At 55.8% G+C, this 19783-nt stretch overlaps 1 protein-coding gene across 1 annotated transcript; it reads right to left on the reverse strand.

Moving 5' to 3' along the window:
• Positions 1-11404: 11404 nt before the first annotated feature.
• On the reverse strand, positions 11405-18402 carry CRYGN (crystallin gamma N). The gene is made up of 4 exons (XM_047695085.1): positions 18227-18402; positions 15873-16121; positions 13944-14089; positions 11405-11634 (listed from the first exon to the last, which is right to left on the reverse strand). Exons 1-4 carry the CDS (start codon positions 18245-18247, stop codon positions 11499-11501), a joined length of 552 nt encoding a protein of 183 aa, XP_047551041.1. The 5' UTR covers positions 18248-18402; the 3' UTR covers positions 11405-11498.
• Positions 18403-19783: the final 1381 nt, after the last annotated feature.

The following is a 19783-nucleotide window of genomic DNA, read 5'->3' on the forward strand; positions in this document are numbered from 1 at the left end:
CTAAGGAGGGTGAGTAGACAGTCGCTCAGTGTGGGGGACATTCAGGTCTAAATGATCCGTCTGCACAAATGCAAGCAAATTAGTGGCTTGAGAGGAGCAGGGCCATCCCTCTGCGCCTAAGACACAGAAGGCTTGTGGCAATTTCTTTCCCTCCAATCCCACTAATTTTCCTGGAAAGAAATCTCAGACAAAGGTCTGGCAAGAGGGCTTTTCCCTGAATATCCTGATGATGATCTGTGGGCACCTTGCTAAGTGCATTTCTCTGTGGATGGAGACGAGCGAGCCGGCACCCGGTCTCTTGCTCCCTACAGAGATCTCAGACATGCTGGCTTGTGGGCACCCTCTCGCCAGTGACTTTTATTCTCATCGGACCCAACAAGGCATCCTGGTTGGAGCGTGTCCATGAGTGTGTGTGTGTGTGTGTGTGTGTGTGTATGTGTGTGTGAGACTAGGAGGGACAACCAGGGAGGCTGGTTTAGCAGCATCTGCTTTCACTCATTCCAGAAGATTTCTAGCTGCCCACAAAATGATGCATTTGCTTGTCCTCTACAAGGATTCTGAAGCCAAGTTTAATTCGCACTGGAGTTGTTAATCCTACTATGGGTATTGTACGTGAACTTTGTGTGTTTCAGAGTGAAAGCCAGGGCCAGCTGCGCCACTGACTGTCTGCGTGCCTTTCTTTTGCTGGGAGCGGAAACGAGGAGCAAGCCGGTGTCAGTCGGGATTCTTCGTGGCGTAAGAAACTGAAGTCAGCAAACTGGCAGGAGAAGGGGATTTATCAGAAGGGTATCAAGCGAAGGAAGAGAGGAGTATCCAGATTAGAGGAAAGAAACAGGGACATGCGGGGCTCTCAGCAGCTGGAACTCATGGAATGGGTCCGTGGGATGCTGCTACGAGTTGACCTTGGCTCCAGCTTTGTTCCCGGTGTGATCTGGCACCAGATTTCACTTTCAAGGAGAGAAAAGTTAACTGCCTACACTGTGAGCAGCGCCCCTTGACCTCTGCCTCATCCGCACCAGCCATGGTTCCCCAAGTCACCGCAGTCTTCCTTTTGGCTGCCCAGCGCTCACACACAAACACCCTTCTTTCCACAGTCACAGTCCCCAAACGCCCTGCTTTACAGTGACTGCCCCATGTGAACCACGCACGCACTGCCCCATTCCCAACACGGGACAATGCACCCGGCTCTGAAGTGACATGATAGAGTGGCCGGTCTCTGAGTCCAAGAACTCTGAGTACATTCACGTCTCAACCACATACTGTCTTAATATCCTCCAACCTGTGGACGAAATAAAATCAAACACCAAAAGCCTATATCACCTACAAACAGAAGAACGTTTTTAAAGATGTATGTGACCCAGCAAACAAAAAGAAAAGATAGAGGCTGCCATTCTTGTTTCTAGAACTGACATATGTGTCATCTGTCCCCATGACCCATTGCTGGTCCCCTAGTTTCTGGGTCCTATCTCTGCCAGGTGACATTGTGGATACCCTAAACTTCATTCCCCATAAGTAATATGTACTGAGTACTTAGAATATGCTAGAACGTGTTACAAGTGCTTTATAGGTCTTATTTCATTATCCTCAGAATAACTTTTTTTTTTTTTTTTTTTTTATTAAAGATTTTATTTATTTATTTGACAGAGATCACAAGCAGGCAGAGAAGCAGGCAGAGAGAGAGGAGGAAGCAGGCTCCCTGCTGAGCAGAGAGCCCGATGCGGGGCTCGATCCCAGGACTCTGAGATCATGACCTGAGCCGAAGGCAGCGGCTTAACCCACTGAGCCACCCAGGCGCCCCAACTTTTTTTTTTTTTAAGTAGGGTTTGAACTCACAACTCTGAGCTCAAAATTTGCAGGCTCTACCAACAAGCCAGTCAGGCGCCCCTTCCTAATAACCTCTTGAAGAGGTCCTATTTACATCCCATCTTATCACAGACAAATGGAGACACAGAGACATTAGGTAACTCTCCCAGGCTTCCCCAGCTAGCAGAGCAGAGGCTGGACTGGAGCCCAGGCCTCTGTTGGTTAAGTGTCTTCTTTGTGCTCAGGTCCCCTGCTCAGCAGGGAGTCTGCTTCTCCCTCTGCCCCTCCCCCAGCTCCTGCTGTCTGTCTCTCTCAAATAAATAAAATCTTTTTTTTAAAAGAAGTTTAAGTATTGCGGCACCTGGGTGACTCAGTGGGTTAAGCCTCTGCCTTTGGCTCAGGTCATGATCTCAGGGTCCTGGGATCGAGCCCCGCATCGGGCTCTCTGCTCAGCAGGGAGCCTGCTTCTCCCTCTCTCTCTCTGCCTGCCTCTCTGCCTACTTGTGATCTCTGCCTGTCAAATAAATAAATAAAATCTTTAAAAAAAAAAAGAAGTTTAAGTATTTATTTACCTTCCCCCTGCATCTTTTATCTGAGGAAATGACCCAAGGTCCAACTTTTAAAAAACTAGCAAGAAGTTGTGGCGGGCGTCTTCCTCCAGGTGAGTGGTCCTCCCACTCCACGAAGTACCAGATTCTGGGAATTGTGCGACTCTCTCACATGTTGGCCCAAAACAGTCCTCTCTTCACCTTCCTGACCCTGCAGATCAAGGGCGACTTCAGAGGATTGCTTACGGATGTATCGCCAGGAGGTCCCTGTTAATGACCCTGAGCCTGAGATCTTGGAAGGTGACAGGGCTCCCAGGGAACCAAGCTCCTCCGCACCTGCCTTACACTCTGAGAAACGAGCTACACACCGTAGCTCCCAGCAGATGCTCCTCCACCCCCCCAGAAACCAGACCTTCCCCTCACAGCGCCTCCTGTTAGCGTTCCCCGGCAGCCCGTAGAGACAGCCTTTTCAATTCTGGAATGTCCGTCACCAGTTTATTCCTTGTGGCAAGGTGGGGGGGTTGGAGTCAAATGGGTGCCTTCAGAGTGCCTGTGAGGGGTGGGTTGGGGGGTACACGTGAGTGGGTCCAACTCAGCATTCCCGTCTCCCACAGTCTTAGAACCCAGTCCTCTGTGTTAATACAAGGGCTGCTAGCCTTTCTGGGTCATTTCTTGGCCATCAGTTGGCATCAGCCAGTCCACTAAGCTGTTAGAGCAGAGATACAGTCCCCAAGTCAGTGTGTGAAACACGGGATCGTCTTCTCTGTACTCTCAATCGGATCTAGAATTGTGTTCCTCCTTCTTGGTCAAGCACCCTCAAAATCCATTCCCACCTTCTCCAGACTGATGATGATGGAAATTTGTGAAATCCTGCCATTTCTCTGGTGTGTCTCTCCTTGCTTTGTTTCTGCATCTCTGCCTCTAGTCCGAGGCATATAAGCTGAAACCCCCTCACTGGGCAGGCAGCCGTGAGGGGTTCGGCAAGAACACTGTTCACTTCTCCTTCAAGGGAAAAGCACCTTTTTTTTTTTTTTTTTAAGATTTTCTTTATTTCAGAGACAGAGAGAGAAAGAGCATGAAGGGGCATGAGGGAGGGGCAGAGGGAGAAGCAGACTCCTTGCTGAGCAGGGAGCCTGATGTGAGGCTTGATTCCAGAACGCTGGGATCATGACCTGAGCTGAAGGCAGACGCTTAACTGACTGAGCCACCCAGGCACTCCAAGGAAAAAGCATCTTTCTCAGGTGAGTAGGGAGGGTTTCTAAAGATTTGATGGATTTGGGGGTATTCCAAGTCCTCCAAATCCCCCAACCTTATGCATCCCAAGAGTTGGGGGGTCTCATGCCCTCATTCTTTTCTCATTAGTACTTGAAATATGCTTGAAATTTCACATGAAAGAGCTGGAACGGTTGTGGATTCAACTGATGTTTTCGTGTAGCAATCGACAAAATCAGTCTCTAAACTTTGTTTCCAGTGAGTTCTTTAGTCTGTTCACAGAAAGTCCTGGGTTCCACCAAGCACTTTAAGATTTAATCTTGGTGTATATCCAAATGCCCAATTCTCTAGAAACAACTCTCTCCAGTGGCATTTGCATTCTACATCACTTTAAAATTGTTTATGACAGAGACGGTACAGTCCTTCAAGACTCCACCTCAGTGGACTCCTCATTCCCGTTGGCCACGACTGGAACTTGACCGTTTTCCCACTCTCTCCACGGGCAGCTTTTTCCGCCTGGATCTGTTGCCTGTGGCTGCCATCAGGAAGTACCCCAAATTCAGTGGCTTAGACGACAGGAAGGTTAGCAGATTGGAGAGCAACCAAGGCGAGGAGGCCACAGATACATATTAAGTCACGTATTTTCCCTCCTCTGAATACAGATATCACACTATTAGCCCACTGGCTGCAGAGCAGAGAAGATATTCTCAAGAGTTATAGAACCCTGGGGCGCCTGGGTGGCTCAGTCGGTTAAGCATCTGCCTATGGCTCAGGTCAGGATCCCAGGGTCCTAGGATGGAGTCCTGTGTCGGGCTCTCTGCTCAGCAGGGAGATTCTCTCTCTCCCTTTCCCTTTGCCCCTCCCTCTGCTTGTGCTTTCTCTAAATAAATAAATAAATAAATAAATAAATAACATCTTTTTAAAAAATCTTGAAGGAAGGAAGAAAGAAAGAAAGAAAGAAAGAAAGAAAGAAGGAAAGGCAAAATTAATCCTGGCAAAATAAATAGGGCTTAATTTCTCTAACATAACAAAAAGGGTGGCTGCCAACCCTGCTTAGCAGCTTAATGAGGTTGGAACCAGATTCTCTCTACTTTGCTCTCATGATTACAAGAAGGCTGCCTGAGCTCCTGGCATCACATCTTCATTCCAGGCAGGAAGCCAGGGAAAAGAGACATTTTATCAAGACAGCAAACAAAAAGCTTTTTGGAAGTCCTTTTAACAGTCTTTGGCTTTCATCTCTTTGCCCAGAGCTTTTTCCCATGGCTGTGTCCAGGGGCTACGTCTGTGGAACGGAGTCAGGGGAAAGTGTAGCTGGCTTTCCCAGATGCGTTAGTGAGAACAGGCCAGGGAAGCGGACAGGGACTGGATTAGCTAGTCTACACTGTCTGTCACATCTCCTTAGGTCTTTGCTGACTAGTGTTTTTCAAACTAGAGAAATATGACCCATTGGGGTCATATGGGTCTCTGACCAGCACTGTTTTAAAAGAAAATATTGACATTCAGCTCCACACAGCCATTTCAGTTGTATATAATGACCCACATACAGGTTTCATCGGAAAGACAGGAAGGTCACTGTGGTGGGGCCAGAGGCAGGAGTCAGGAGCGTGCTCTGGGATCACACGGTTGGGGGCACTTTGCGTCCTTTGCAACCATGGTGCGACTTTGGGAAGTTATGATAATTTTAAAAATCTATTTCTTCAATTATAAAAGAGCGAGAATAACATACCCAGTTCATCACATGTACACATGGTTTAGCACAGTGTTTGGGGCATAGTAATTGCTCAATAATATTTAGTAGTTGCTCAATAAATAAATAGTAATTGCTCAATAAATATTAGCTGTGTTGTTGCGATTCGTGGATACTGATAACGAAGGATGGCTGAGATGGCTGGGTCCCGCTTTAATGGCCCAATTAGATTCACTGAGGATGAGCCAAACGTCCCTCTGTAAACAAGTGATGCGAAAACATTCGCCCCCACAGAAAGTTTACTTTGGCTTGATCCCATCAGCCCAGCCCTATGGGGCATTATTAGCCGGAGTCCTAGGGAACTTGTTTTCTTTGCAAGGGGGATGTGTGGAGGATGCTGCTTGTGGGTTGCAGCAAAGGTCCTGAGGACCCATGGAAGAAATTTCCCCTTGGCCTGAGTCCCAGGAACGTCTGGACTCCTCCTGGGAAAGTGGTTTCTTTTTATCTTTTGGACCCTGAATCATGGCACCGACGCTGTTCCCTGCTTGCTTGGGGCCCAGTCGGGAGGCCTGCCCTAGCAAAGAATCAGGACCGTGTACCCCACGTCACATTATGGATGCTAACATTATCCTGACCTCACCTTTTTTTCTTCTACCTTTTTCAAAATCCCAAAGATGTCTTCACAGACTTTTTCTGTCTTATTTTTTGAATAGGTCGGATACCCGCTGGCTTTGGTGTGCAGCCCCCTCATGTGTAAAGAGGCATTTGAGTGCTCGTTGTGTGTGGGGAGGGGGGCTGCTCCCTCCGGAGGTGCCCTTCACGGTGACCAGCCTCGGGAAAGGATTTCCGGCCAGCAGCCCCATTTCCTGAGGGGGGGGGGTGCCTCTTCCTGCTGCCCTTTCTGTCCATGAGGTTCAGGAATCTCCAGGGCCCTGGGCGGACTGGGCCCAGCTGTGACCCCCATGCTCCCATGTCTGGAACCCAGGGCAGCCTCCCAAATCTTCTATGGGAAATGGAGTCCAGAGACAACTTTCTCAGCCCCAAGGGGTTGGGCTCCCTGCTCTGGATGTTGGGGGCCCGGCAAGATGGGTGAAGAGAGGGTGTGGGTGTGTCTTCCTGCCCAGTGAACTCTGATCCCCAAGGAGAGCAGTCCTACACAAAGGCCAAACCCACTCTGGTTGAACTGGGACCCTCTTTCCTGGCTGATGGCTCACTGTTCCGGGTCCCTGCCCTCTGCTCCATCCAGAGTGGCCAGGTGGTCCTGGGGAATGCTGGGGCTCGCATGGACCAGGGCCAGGGTGCTCAGCCCTGACAGCTCAGCCTGCTCGCCCCTCCCACCCTGAGCAAGGGGCTGGTCTGTTTCTAGGGACCCTGACACCCCACAGAGCCGCTGCCAAGGACTCTTGGGGTGCTTTCCAAATCACTGATTCCAAAGAGGGGCTTAGCCGCAGGCAGCAGGGGAGCCAAGAGCCTGTTTACAGAAACGCTTACTTTCCTTGTCCAGGGTTCACGGACTTCAGTGCAAGTCCCTCCCTCCCACGTCCCCAGGCTGCCCCCAGACACCAGTGCGGCTGAGCAGGGGCTGGGGCTTAGGAAGTTGGGGTTCAGCCCAGTCCCATGGCGGCGCCCTGAGCCACCCTGCGGAAGGAATGTCGCCTCATGCACTTTCTAGTCCCTCAGCATTCGGGAACCACAGGTGATCGAGAACAAGGGGACAGACTTTCCTGGTGGGGGTGGTGGGGGCAGGGAGCACCCCAAGGTCCTCTAAAATCCGGGGAGGGTCCTTCCTTTCCAAACCACCACCCCAGCGATGAGGAGCTAGACCTTTGTGTTTATTGTGGCAAAACATAGAGAACCCAAGACTTCCCGGCCAAACCACTTCTCCGTGTTCGGTTCCGAGGCTCGGAGCGTGTTCGCGGGACCATCCTCCCCGGAACATTCCCATCTTCCCAAACTGGAACTCCAGACTGCGTTTGGAAAAGTCTCTCGTTCCGCAGGTTTTCATGGAAACCCCATAGGGTTTCTGGGGGGAACCAACGTATGTCGTTGGAGCAAGGGCAGAGACGGGAGGCCTTCAGCAGAGACTGCGTTCCTCCAGCGAGTCCCCAAGGATGCAGGGGACAGCCTGGCCACCTGCAGGGGGTGGAGGAATGTGCCCAGAGAACACCCCTGGGCCGGTCCCTGCAGGCCAGAAACATCTGCATCTTCAAAGGGAAACTTTTCTCCTGTGGTCTGACTGGGCCTGTTGAACAGCGGTCCAGTGGGGGGCGGAGGGCTGGCTCTAGAAAGTCCCTGCTCCCCAAACCGCAGCGTGGGGACAGAGGTATGTGAGGCATGTGTGACTCTCCTCAGAAGGCAGCGGGCCTCCATCTACCAGCCCCCTGGACCGACTTCAGACAAATTACAGGCCTGCCCACAAGCACTTTGGTGGGAATCTTGTTTTTCCTCTTTCCTACAGAAAGCAGATTTGCTGACAGATTAGGGAGCAGGGGGCTGGGGTGAGGGGAGGTCACCCAGGAGCACAAGCCCTTCGGGTGAAGCATTAAATCACCCGTTAATGAGGTGCCGATATTCCTCAGTGTTGGGGAGAGGGGACAAGTTCAGGAAACCTCTGGAAGGCCTGGAAGGGCTGCGAGGCCTGCCCCTCCCACACCCCCAGGCTTCTGGAGGACTGGATCCATGGGAAGGCTTCCTCAATCAGTTCTCACGTAATCCCTAGGAAAGGGGTGCGGTGGCCAACCCCACCGCACAGCAGGGGAAACTGAGGCATGGGGCAGTGACCTGTCTGGGGTCACATCATAGGGAGTACCGGCTCTTAGGGCTCCCCCACGATGGAGCTCCTTCTCCCTGCGTCCCAGTGTACTGGGTGACCTTGCACACGCGGCTTACTTCCAAGGACCCGTATTCATACAGTGACTTCTCATGGCTTACTTGCTTGGTTTTTACAACTGTATACAGTTGGAACAACAGATAGGTTTGCACTCACTTCACAGGGCAGGACGCCAAGGCCTGAGGCTGTTTGGTTTGCGTTATGGCTCAAATGTGTGCCCCCCAGATTCCTAGGTCCTGACCGTCAGAACCTCAGAAGGTGACTGTTTGGTGCAATTAAGTTAAAATGAGGTAGCTCAGGTGCACCGAATCCAAAATGACTAGCGTCCCCATGCACAGCCGCACGCAGAGGGGGGGCCCTGTGAAGACACGTGGGGAAGATGGCCAAGGAGACAGGCATCCGGAGAAACCCTCCCCATGGCCCCTTGACCGTGGACTTCCATCCTCTGGACGGTGAGGAGCCCGCAGCAGTGGTGTTCATGAGGGCAGCCCGAGGAGCTGGGCCGCTTCACTCCCAGTTCACGCCGTGGGGGCAGAAGGCCGGTCCTGCTTCACCCCACATGCGCCGCTCCAGGGTGAGGATGCCCGCTTCCCTTCCTCCCCGTCACAGGGAGTTTGGATGAGGGCAGAGGACTGTGCTTGGAGCATGTGATTGCCCCTGGATGCGGTGACGCTTACTTTAATGATGGTAAACCCCACCTCAACCTGTGGAGCGGGGTAGCAGGCTGGTTGGGAACAGGGAGGTCAGCCAGCTCTGGATTTGAATCCTGTCTGTGACCTCGGGAAAGTTGCTTAGACTGTCCCCCCGCTCGCAGCGGTGATAACAGGACTATTATCATCCTGGGATCAGTGTTCGTAATGAGGAACCTTGCAGAGCACGATGAACGCTCACTGGCCATCATCACCATCAGCAGGTAAAGGGGTGTGGGACCCTAGAAGCCTGGGGCCAGCTGGAACCCTAGACCCTCCTGTCCCAGACCTGGGGGCAGGTTTGAGGGACCAGCTGAGCAGGGACGGGGTCCTAGCTGTGGGCAGGGCCCATAAGAGCAGAGACCAGCGTGGTGGACGTCACACAGAAAAGTTCTACCGCCCAGAACAAATTGGCGGAGAAATGAAAAAAACAAGAGCATCATTTTCTACAAAGGCTCCTCCCAGCTCAGACCTGGTGACTGTGTGTTTAAATGTTCATTCATTCCGGGCTTGAAGAGGGGAACTGGTTTGCTGTCGGTTTGTGGTGGTTTCTTCAAGTTCATGATCTGAGCCTTTTCAGGAGGGAGGGTGTGGATGGAGGGTCTGCACATGGTGTACCTCAATCCCACAGTGCCCGGGACTCTGGGGTTCCACTCTCCGGGCTGCAGGAGGTGGACTGGGGCATGCGGGGTGCAGAGTGCACCCTTTGTAGACCCCACGTACAAATGGCAGGATGGTGGCCTCCGCCCCACCCTCTGCCCCATCCTGGGCAGGTGCACGGTTGCCCAGGGTGTAAACTCTGCTCAGAGGGGTCCCCCAGCAGACTCGTGGGGTCCCTACGCCTTTGCCACCCAGATCTTGGCAGGTGTTACCCAGGGTGAACAGCGGGAGCTCTCGGTGACTCACCTTCTCCACTGGTCTCAGCGAGGGACCTGGGGTGCAGGGGCAGGGCCTGGCAAACGGAGCAACTCCACCCTCACAGTCCACCAGGACGACCTTCCCCCTCTCCCTCACTCAGGACCCAAGCCCGGAGATTTCTGGCTTTCTTTCAGGGACCCTGTTTCCCTCCCTAAACCCCAGCTTCCATCCCTACCATCCCCAGCCTGTCCACAGCTCAATTCCAGTTTACGTATTAATCCCAGGGTTCAAGCTCCCATAGGGGTCCTGAGGAAGTGGCCAGCCTGAAGGGGCCCTTCCTGGTGGGGACCCCTTTCCTCTACTGGGAAAAGGACATGCAAGATGTGTGGTAAGGAGGGGATGGGAGGCTGCATGGTCGGTCAAGAGGCAAACTGTGGGTGTGGGCAGAGACCCCAGGATCACAGAGTGTTGGGGGGTTTGGAAAGCAGGACCAGGGGCTTGAGCCAATGGTCAGAATTCTTGGGAACAATTCATACTGCTGTGGTCCCGGATCCATCCTCCAGTCAGGGGCCTCGGTCCAGGTGCCGTGGGGAATAGACAGACGTCTTTGGGACCATCTCCATAAAAGTGTCCAAGAGCCCAGTGGCCCTGAGTCCCCAGAAGCCCAGGCCACAGGAGAGGACCCATGTGGAAGGAGCATCTCCATCTCCATTTGAACAGCCAAAGTCAGTCCAGGCTGCTCTGTGGTTCAGGATTCTGGCGTGCAGGTGGGGTGGCGGGGGTGGGGGCTGCAGGGAGGGGGAAGGAGTTACCTGTCCCACTTCTAGTGTCCAGCAGGTTCCCATCCTCTCACGGGGGAGGGGAGGCCGGACATTGAAGTGTGGGTGGGGAACTGTCTTGAGTAAGGACCCTCTTATTCCCGGAAACCCCACTACCTTCCAGGACAGGCTCCTCCCTGAGCCCCCCCCCCACCCCTGGGGCAGTGCTCCCTTCCATTGAACTCACCCCCGAACAGGATGGACCCGGTGTCCTGGAGAGGGCCCAGGCCACAAAGAGTTTCCATGGATTCACCCAGAGGGGAGAAAGGAGCCCAGCCCCTGGGTCTGCCCAGCCCTGGGAGCAGGCTGGGGACTGGAGTGATGTTCCACATTCCGGCTCCTTCCACGTCTCCTCCTCCATTCCGTCCGAGTCCACGTGTTCTCGAGCTTCTTCCAAGCCCCCGGTACAGGACACAAGGGGCAATGTGTCTCTCAGGTCCAGCCCATCCTTTCAGAGGGGCCTTCCCAGTAAATCCCTAAGCCAAGATCAGCCAGAGAGGCAGACTCGTGAACCCTGGGTCAGGCTCTTGGCTGCGGAGCAGACCACATGGCCTGGCAGCCTGGAGTTGCTGAGTCAGGGAGAGGCAGAGCCAGGAGGGAGGGGCGGGGCCTTCTCCCACCCCCAGCGTTTCTCTCCCCTTCACCCCGGCTGGTCCAGGCTCCGGGCCAGAGGACCCCCTGAAGCTTGCTTGGTTGGGGGCCACAGGCTCCCCCTTCCCCTTTCAGAGCATGGGCTTTTCACGAATGAAAGGAAAGTGTTCAACTCCGTTTAGATGCCGTCCAGCTCTCACGTTCCCCAGGGGGTGCCTCACAGCGCCCCCCCCACCGCTGCTGTCCTTCTGGGCCCCCCAGCCCCCACGCTGTGTTGCAGCCGCCTCCTGCCCAGGGCCTCAGGTGCCCCGTCGGCTGCCTGGTGGCAGGGAGGGGCAGGGAAATCACTCAGGCCAGCTCTGCTCTCCGTTTCTCTGATTTTTATTCCCTAGGGTCTGAGCCCCAGGGGGGGCTGGAAGGGGCTGCCCCCAGGCACGCCCTGGGCCTGCGGACTAGAAGGAGTTAGAAGTAGTTGACCACTCTGCGGAGGGACTGGATGCGGGCGTTGTGGGCCTCCCAGTCGGAGCAGCTGCGGAAGTCACCCCGCTCTACCAGGTACATGCGGCCCCGGTAGTTGGGCTCCTCGTACAGGACCCACCTGGTGTCAGAGGGAGGCCGGTGACTGCGGGGCGGCTGAGCGCAGGATCCCTCCCTTCCTGGCCCAGAGAGGAGACCTGCCCGCCCCCAGGGTCTGGAGCCAGAGAGGTGCAGAGGGGGGTAGGGAGTGGATCACAGCTGCCCCCGCCAAGGGGACTCACAGCCCACTTGTCACACCCGCCTTTTCTGAGCCAGGCCTCTCCTCCTCACTTCTGAGGCTCCCTTTCTGCTTTCCCACCATGGGAGGCAAAGCGGGGCTACAGGCCTCGGATCTGGTTGCTGGGGTCCCTCGGGGCCCAGGCCGTGGGGTGCTCTGACTTAGCAGTTAACCCTTATTGTGGCCCTGAGAGTTCTTGCCCTCCCACCCCAAAGCTCTCTGCGGTTGAAGGAACTTTCTCTCTGCTGAGACACACTCAGAAATTACAGCCCATCCGGCCTGAGGCCACACAGCCCCCTGAGTGAGTGAGTGAATGGTCTGCTTGGGACAGCTTGCCCAGCACTCCCCTCTCCTGTCACCCCCTCTCCTGCCACCGTGGGCTGTCTTCTCCATCCTGACTCCACCTCCGTGCCTGGTGCTTCTACACAAGGGTCAGGAGTCAGGAAGAGCAGGAGAGGCCCGGTGTGTGAGCTACAGGGTCCCTCAGGGCTGACCTGGTTTATCCTGGCCTTCCCACACCCCCTGGCCTCCCTGTGCCCTGACCTCCACTGGACCCAGACTGCCCCCCTCCCGTGCCCCCAATCTCCCCACACCCACGGGCTGGGCCTCCTCAGTAAACCTCTCCTCCCGGCCTCCTTCTGTGACTTTGCGGAAGGAATGGGCAGGAAGAGGAAGGGAGCCGTGGGGTGGGAGTGGGGGGGCGTGGGGGGGAGGTGGGCAAGGCCCATCCACAGCGCAGGGACTGTGCCCTTAGGGGGCGGGAAGTACCCTCTGGGACACAGGTCTGTGGGGACAGGTCAATCCTGGGCTGACTCCAGAACCGAGCAAAGTGAACTCCTATGTCTGGGAGGCAGTAGGGACACCTGCCTGGAGGGCCCCATCAGACCCTAGGAAGGCCCTGAAGGAGGTCACATCCAGACCTTCTGGCAATTCCTCCTTGCCAAAGGCTTACTCTTTTCTCTCTCTCTCTCTCTTTTTAAATAATGAAAGTCACAGGAGGCAAAGGGGGAGAAGAACAGAGCCCTGGGTCCGAACGAGGGGCTAGGCACATGCAGCCGCTGAGTCTCCATCTCCTCTTGGGCAAATCAAGGCCTGTAGGAGACCCCGTGCCCCTGTGGTCAAAACTCTTAGCTCCTGCCTTCCCACGGTTTTTTCTCAAGAGGCCCCGGGGGTTCCCCGGTGGTGTAGGGGTGGCAGCGATGGTCTCAGGAGGCAAAGGAGGATTTTGGCCTCCTGAGACACAAGCTGGCTGGCAGTTTTCCAGGCAAATGGTGGTTCTGGAATTCGACCCCCCACATCCCCAACTACTATCAACTTAGGGCAAAAGGGGTTTCTGAGAAGCCGAGAAAGGCAGACGTGACCAAATGAATCCTGATGGAACCAGAATGACAGAGATGGTGGGAGAGGAGCAGGGCTGCCCGGGACTCTGGGTGAGGCTGCCCCTGGGAAAGGGGGTCCGGTTCTTCCTCTGGCTCAGCCGCTCTCTTCATAAGCCCCTCCCGTGACCACCCTCTTGAACCTGTTGTGGCATTCCCTGACCCTAACATCAGACACACAGCAGCTGGATCCCTAAGCTGCTGAGACGGGAGCCATGTTCCTGGGAGCCGAGGGGGCTCTTCCGCAGACGGGATGGGGCTGAAGTCTCGAGGCCTCTCTTGTCTAGACCAGGGACACCAACCTGAAGCCAAATGCCTGGCTGCAGTCCCAGCCGCGCCACTCACAAGAGGGGCAAGGTCACCCTCTAGCCTCAGCTAGATGCTCGGCGGTGGCTGGGCACGATGGGTACACAGGCCGCCCACGCCCAGCTGATGGAAGGAACCAAGCGTGCAGGGGCCAACAGAAGCCAGGCTAGCCCGGGGTTTTGATGACCTTCCTGCAGGAGGGCAGACAAGCCCCTCTATGCCTGGGCCAAACCACCCCACCTCCCGGCCACAGTCTGTCCACCAGGAGTGAGTGCCACCATGATGTCCATCTCCCTGGGAGGCCTGCGGGCTGGGGCTCTGCCTCCTTTGCTCGCCTGGGGTAGAGGAGGCAGCTGAGGGAGGGAATGGGCCTCCAGGGCGGGCGGGGGGGGGGGCGGGCAGGCTGCCCACACTCGCCTGTGCAGGGCCCCCCGCCGGGCTGCGGTCCGTGGCCGTACAGCCTGTACTCACGCTCCGTCCCCGTACACCTTGATGGCGTTGACGCAGTTTTTGGACCAGCCCCGGCTCTGCAGGAAGGGGCAGTCTTCCTGGAACTCCAGGCACTGGCCGGTGAAGTTGCAGCCTTCGAAGATTTCCAGGCGGAAGTTCTCCCCATGCTGTGGACCCCGTGGGAGCGGGGGAAGGAAAGAAGGCAAAGGCACTGAGTTTCCCTCCCTACATAGACACCCGTGCAGCCAGGGACCCTAGAAGCCCTGCGCTGGGCGGGGCGGGCAGCGAGAGGCCGCCCCCCTGGCACAAGTCTCAGCAGGCGCCCCGCTATTTCTGGCGCGTGGCCGAGAAGGTCGGACGAAAAGGGTCTATTACTTTACAACGCTTTCCAAGCCCCTGAACCAGTCCCAGCTCCTCTTAAGTCAACTCAAGAATCCAAGGGTTAGAGAGGGCCGGACGGACGCCTGGGAGGCAGTGGCCGTGCTCTGACCAGTACCCAGACCACTGGGTTTCCTTCTGGTGCCGGCACTGGGGAACCCCTGCCCCAGCTGCCCCAACGCATTCCTCTGCCCTTCATTTCCACCCTGGGGCGGCAGGCCAAGGGCAAGCCTTCATTTTATCTTATCTTATTTTTTTAAAGATTTTATTTATTTATTTGACAGACAGAGATCACAAGTAGGCAGAGAGGCAGGCAGAGAGACAGGAAGGGAAGCAGGCTCCCCGCCGAGCAGAGAGCCTGATGCGGCTAGATCCCAGGATCCTGGGATCATGACCTGAGCGGAAGGCAGAGGCTTTAACCCACTAAGCCACTCAGGCACCCCCAGGGGCAAGCCTTTAAATGATAATATTTTACAAACTGTAATAGAACCTTTTATTAAAACATGAAGCAAAAAATCTAAAACAAATAACAGAAATCTCATTTGCTGAAATCCCTGCGGGCTCACTGCGATGACGGTGTATAGGTCCCTAGAAGATTCCTTGCATTTCCAAAAGTCAGAGGAGGGCCAGCTCCCGACGACTGGCTCTGGGGGCGGCAGGGGATGGGGCCGCATCACAGCTGGCCACAAGGATATCTCTTAGAAGAGCATTCAAAAAATACCCAGGATAGTTTTCATAGAAATCGCATTCTGCAAGATCCAGAGTCATCCCTGTTAGTTCCTGTTTCCAAATGTCTACGGCCTGGTGGAAATACTAAGAAAGCATTCTTAACAATTTGAGATGTCAAAGCCCCGCTGGTTTTATAACTCGGTAGAAAAGCGCCCCCCTCAGATGTTCACTGGCACCGCCTGGCCCCTACGTCCAGGGAAAGATCTTTCCACAGACACATGGCTGAGACTCAGAGAATCTGGTTCGGGAAGCAGCCATCTCCCTGATCATGTGGGCCTCCCAGCGGCTCAGCTGGCACTTGTAACTTGGGAGAGTCCAAAAGAATGGGAATGCCGGGTCCTCGAACCACCCCTGCACCCCGTAAGGGCAGCTAGACACGAACAGTCCTTCACCACGGGTAGGGACACCCCTCACGTCCAAAGTCTCTTGGAAAGTGCTCCAAGATTACCCGCACGGGTGGATAACCCGGGCCCAGATCAGCCTGGCTTTAGCTAAATTCTCCCCCATCTGGTTGCAAATCCAAACTTCTAATATTTCCAACAGCCATTTTAAGTGCGACATTCAGCAAGATGTCGGAATCGGACCTTGGAGGTTGCTGCCTGATACACTTAGATAGATGTAGGTATAAAAACTCGCAGGCGCTCTGGGGTTCGGTCTCATGTTTTCCCACACTCGGCGGGTAGGCGGGCCCGCATGGGGGCATCTCTCCATCTTAAACATCCCGTGACCTCACCAGATCTTAAAGTTGGGAAGGCTGCGCTCCCAGATGTTTTTGTCCCACGTCTGAGCAGCACAGACCCTCGGTCCCTCTGGCAGGAAGCCCCAGGCTGGAGACCCACTCACCATCCCGATGGGGCGGCAGGAGCCCATGTGGTCATTGTGGCCATTCCAGCGGAGGAAGTCGGGGTAGTCCCCGTGCTCCAGGATGAACTGCTGGCCCCGGAAGTCGGGGTGATCGAAGCAGACCCAGGCACCGCTCTCCACCCGGATGGAGTTCACCCGGTTCATAAAGCCTCGGTCCTGGAAGTTGTCACAGTCCCCGTAGACCTCCAGCTTCCTCCCGGTGAAGTGCTTGCCCTCATAGAGGATGATCTAGAAAGGCCAGGTTAGAGGGCTCGAGGTCAGAGCGTTCTGTCCTTTCAGGCTTGGGAGCAGACACCTGGCGTCCAACACCCTCAACTAAACCCTGATTCCCAGGCTTGCCACGGATGGCAGGTGGTCAACCCCGTTAGCAGGGTGAAAGAATGAAGGGAAGGTGGGTTGAGGTCAGACCCAGGACCTGGCCCTCCCCACTCCGGGGGGTGGGGGGTCATGCTTGAGCAGATAAATTTCAGTAGATATCTGGGGATAGGGACTCTCCCTTTGTCCCTGGGCCCATTTGAAAACAGGCTCTTTTCAAACTCCCATTGCATTTTTTAAAAAAGATTTTTATTTATTTATTTGACAGAGAGACAGAAATCACAAGTGGGCAGAGAGACGGGCAAAGAGAGAGGGGAAGCAGGCTCCCTGCTGAGCAGAGAGCCTGATGCGGGGCTCGATCGCAGGACCCTGAGATCATGACCTGAGCCGAAGGCAGAGGCTCCATCCACTGAGCCACCCAGGCGCCCCCCTCCATTGCATTTTTTAAAAAAAGATTTATTTGAAAGAGAAAGAGAGAGAGAGAGAGAATGCAGGAGCAGGGGGAGGGGCAGAGGGAGAAGCAGGTTCCCACCTGAGCAGGAAGTCTGATGTGGAGGGCTTGAGCCCAGGACCCTGGGATCATGACCTGAGCCCGAGGCAGACGCTTCACCAACTGAGGCCCCCAGGCACCTCTCCCACTGCATTTTTTCAACTTAGTCTTTGTTCGTTGTTAAATCATAACATCCAAGAAGTGTTTTTAGAAGAAAGCATTTCACCCACAACCCCACCATCATAACCAAACATTGAATTTTCAGAAAGGTTCCTGGGACGGGGCCCCTTAGTGGGAAAGTCTGAGCGAGCGCAACAGAGACAAGTCAGGGCGCGGTGCAGGGATTCATGGCTAAACGGGGGCATTTTCTTTTTTCTTTTCTTTTTTTTAAAGATTTTATTCATTTCTTTTGCAGAGACAGATCACAAGTAGGCAGAGAGGCAGGCAGAGAGAGAGGAGGAAGCAGGCTCCCTGCTGAGCAGAGAGCCCGATGGCTCCATCCCAGGATCCTGAGATCATGACCTGAGCAGAGGCTTTAACCCACTGAGCTACCCAGGCGCCCCGTAAACGGGGGCATTTTCAATGTAACTCATCCTGTTGTTGGCTGGGCTACTCCCCTGGGTGCCGGGCTTGCGTCACAGCTGGAGCATTGCCAGCTCAGCGTTCGGTCTAGTGTCCTACGGCAGTATGGCGCTGACAGGTTCCCCTTGTCCCTAAACTACATAACACGACCTCTACTGGCCCCGAAGTTCACTTTCTGCCAGGGAGTGTGAAATTCAACCACACAATAACTCTTGGGGTTTCTAGAATTGCTCCTAGAAGGGCCCTGGCAAAGTACAAATAATGGTGCCTGGTGGCTGGTAACTGCTGCCATCGCTGGCCAGGTCACCCTCACGGTCCAGGTCACGGTGGCGGTCTTGGATGACTACTCTTTTACATCCTCACCCTCCCGCTCCCCAGAAGCTCTGAAAGCCAGGACATGACTTCCCAGCTCCCGGGGTCCCTCTGGGTCCGGCGGGGAGGGTGCACAGGGGCATGATGGGCTCTTGGGGTTTTGGGTTTCTGAAGCCTGACCAAGCCAGTGCAGACTGAGTAATGCTCTCCCCACCGACCCTGAACTTGGCCTCTGGCGACCAAAGGCTGCAACGAATCCGCCAGGAGAGGGAGCAGAGAATGGGGGGCGGAGGTCTGATTTTGCCACCTTCTTGCACGAGTCCTGGGCGATGGCCCAGAGAGATTCAGGGAGAACCGGTCGCCCCCGGACTCCAAGATCCTTCAGACCGCCCCCGGGCCAGTGCTGGAGGCGGTGGAGACGGGACCGTGCCACCCCCACGCCACAGAAGCCAGGCCGCCCGGGGCGGGCAGGCAGTTTTGCCAGTTCTGCTGGGGTCTGTCGGAGACGCAGGGGCCTCCAGTAACGGTCCGGCCCCTGCCTCCCGAGGACCCCGGGCAGCGCCAGGCGGCGGGTGTCGGGCCGCGCGCGGGCGGCGTCCGTTACCGTCGGTCCGGCCGGGAGGGCCCCACTCACCTTTCCCGAGCGCTGCGCCATGGTGTGCCCGCCCCGCCGGCGGCCAGCCCCTATATAGCCGGCGACAGCCCTGCTGGCTCAGCGCCGCCCGGGACAAAAGATTTGCTGGCGGGCGCGTTAGTGCTGGTCCGGCGCCCTAAGCCCGCAAGGGGCCGCCCCGCCCCGGCCGCAGCACCGAACCCACCCCCCCCCCCCCACCCCCCCCCCCCGGCGCCGCGAGCACCGCCGTGCGCCCCGCCCCCTGCCCGGGGTCAGAAGGGTGCCTGCGGGGTCGCGGCGGCCCCGCGAGCCCCTCGCCGGCCCCACCACCGCCCCATCTGTCTCTGACCCTCGCCCGCCCGCCGTCCCTGCTGAGTCAGGGGCACACACACGCACACACGTGCGCGCGCACACGCACACGCCGGGCCCCGCTGCCTCCCCTCTGCCTCGGGGGGTTCTCCAGCAGTGCCTCCCCCTACCCTCCCTGGGCACCGAGCCATCCCGGACCTCCCGCCCTGTAAGAGAAGTTACTGAAGTTTTTCTCTGAACCAAGGATGGAACCCAGCTCCCGGACTGCCCCCTCACCCACAGTGCCTGCTGCTCTGCTCTTAGCTCCCAGGCCCACCTGACAATCTGCTCGCCAAAGCACACAGCGGTGGGTGGCCCACCCGCCCCTGCATCTCTTATCCCAGGTTGGCCTCCCATTCCTTTTCCCCTCCTGCGTTCTTGTCCCTGAGTGCTGTCCCCCACCCCCAATCAGTGCTCGTCCTCTGTTCCTTTCCGTGGGACCTGCCCTGCCCCCATAGCCAGACCACCCCTCTGGGCAAGGATGGGTTTACCGAAACAGGCAGACCCGTTGCAGAGTGAGGCTTTCTCGTGGCACAGAAGTTCTTGGCACTGAACAAAGGCTCAAAGATTGTGAATAGAATCAACACTAAGCCTGCAAGATGCGCAACCCCCTGATTAGGCTGGAGGGATGAGATGTGTATCCATAAAACTATGACTGTGCTGGTTAACTGGGGCTGGGGGCCAGCTCTGAGATCACAAGAGAGAGAGCTCATCTGCCCGGGGTGACCCCAGGGGGCTTCATGAGGGCAGTGGGGGGATGCTGTGCGAAACAGTCTGAATTGGTTCTCCACTTTCAGGAAAGAATTTTGAGCGCCATTTCACAGATGAGACGCAGCAGACTCAGAAGGGGAGGTCATGCAGCTCCTGGGGCACAGGGCTGACCTTGCCCCTGTTCTCAGAGGCTGTCCAAGGTTAGCCCGCTCAGTGGGCCTGGCCGAGCTGTTGCCCCCACAGGCATCCACACGGGCCAAGCCACGCATTCCAACATTTGCCTCCTGACTCGGGCCTTGACTGGAGAATAGAATTAAAGACAAAATCTCCCCAAAAGCCTGTCCCTAAAGGTAGAAGAGGAAGAAAGCCGTTGTATTATCGAATAAAAAAGCATTAAGCCTGAATGTGATGTGCATCTCAGGCCATCCTCCAAAGAGATTTCAAAGACAAGGAAATCTAGCTTTTTTATCTAGATAGGCAGGTGTGACTCCCTCCCTCTTCGGGAGCTTCCTACTATCG

Source organism: Lutra lutra, chromosome 11 (assembly GCF_902655055.1).
Source record: "Lutra lutra chromosome 11, mLutLut1.2, whole genome shotgun sequence".
Taxonomy (NCBI): Eukaryota; Metazoa; Chordata; class Mammalia; order Carnivora; family Mustelidae; genus Lutra; species Lutra lutra.

Excerpts from the sequence above, each read along its gene's own strand:
- CRYGN (XM_047695085.1), bottom strand. The coding sequence starts at position 18,247 with ATGGCGCAGCGCTCGGGAAAG. Across the intron at positions 14,090-15,872 it reads CCTGCCGCCCCATCGGGATG|CATGGGGAGAACTTCCGCCT; the intron begins GTGAGTGGGTCT and ends CGGGGTCCACAG. Across the intron at positions 11,635-13,943 it reads AAGGTGTACGGGGACGGAGC|GTGGGTCCTGTACGAGGAGC; the intron begins GTGAGTACAGGC and ends CTCTGACACCAG.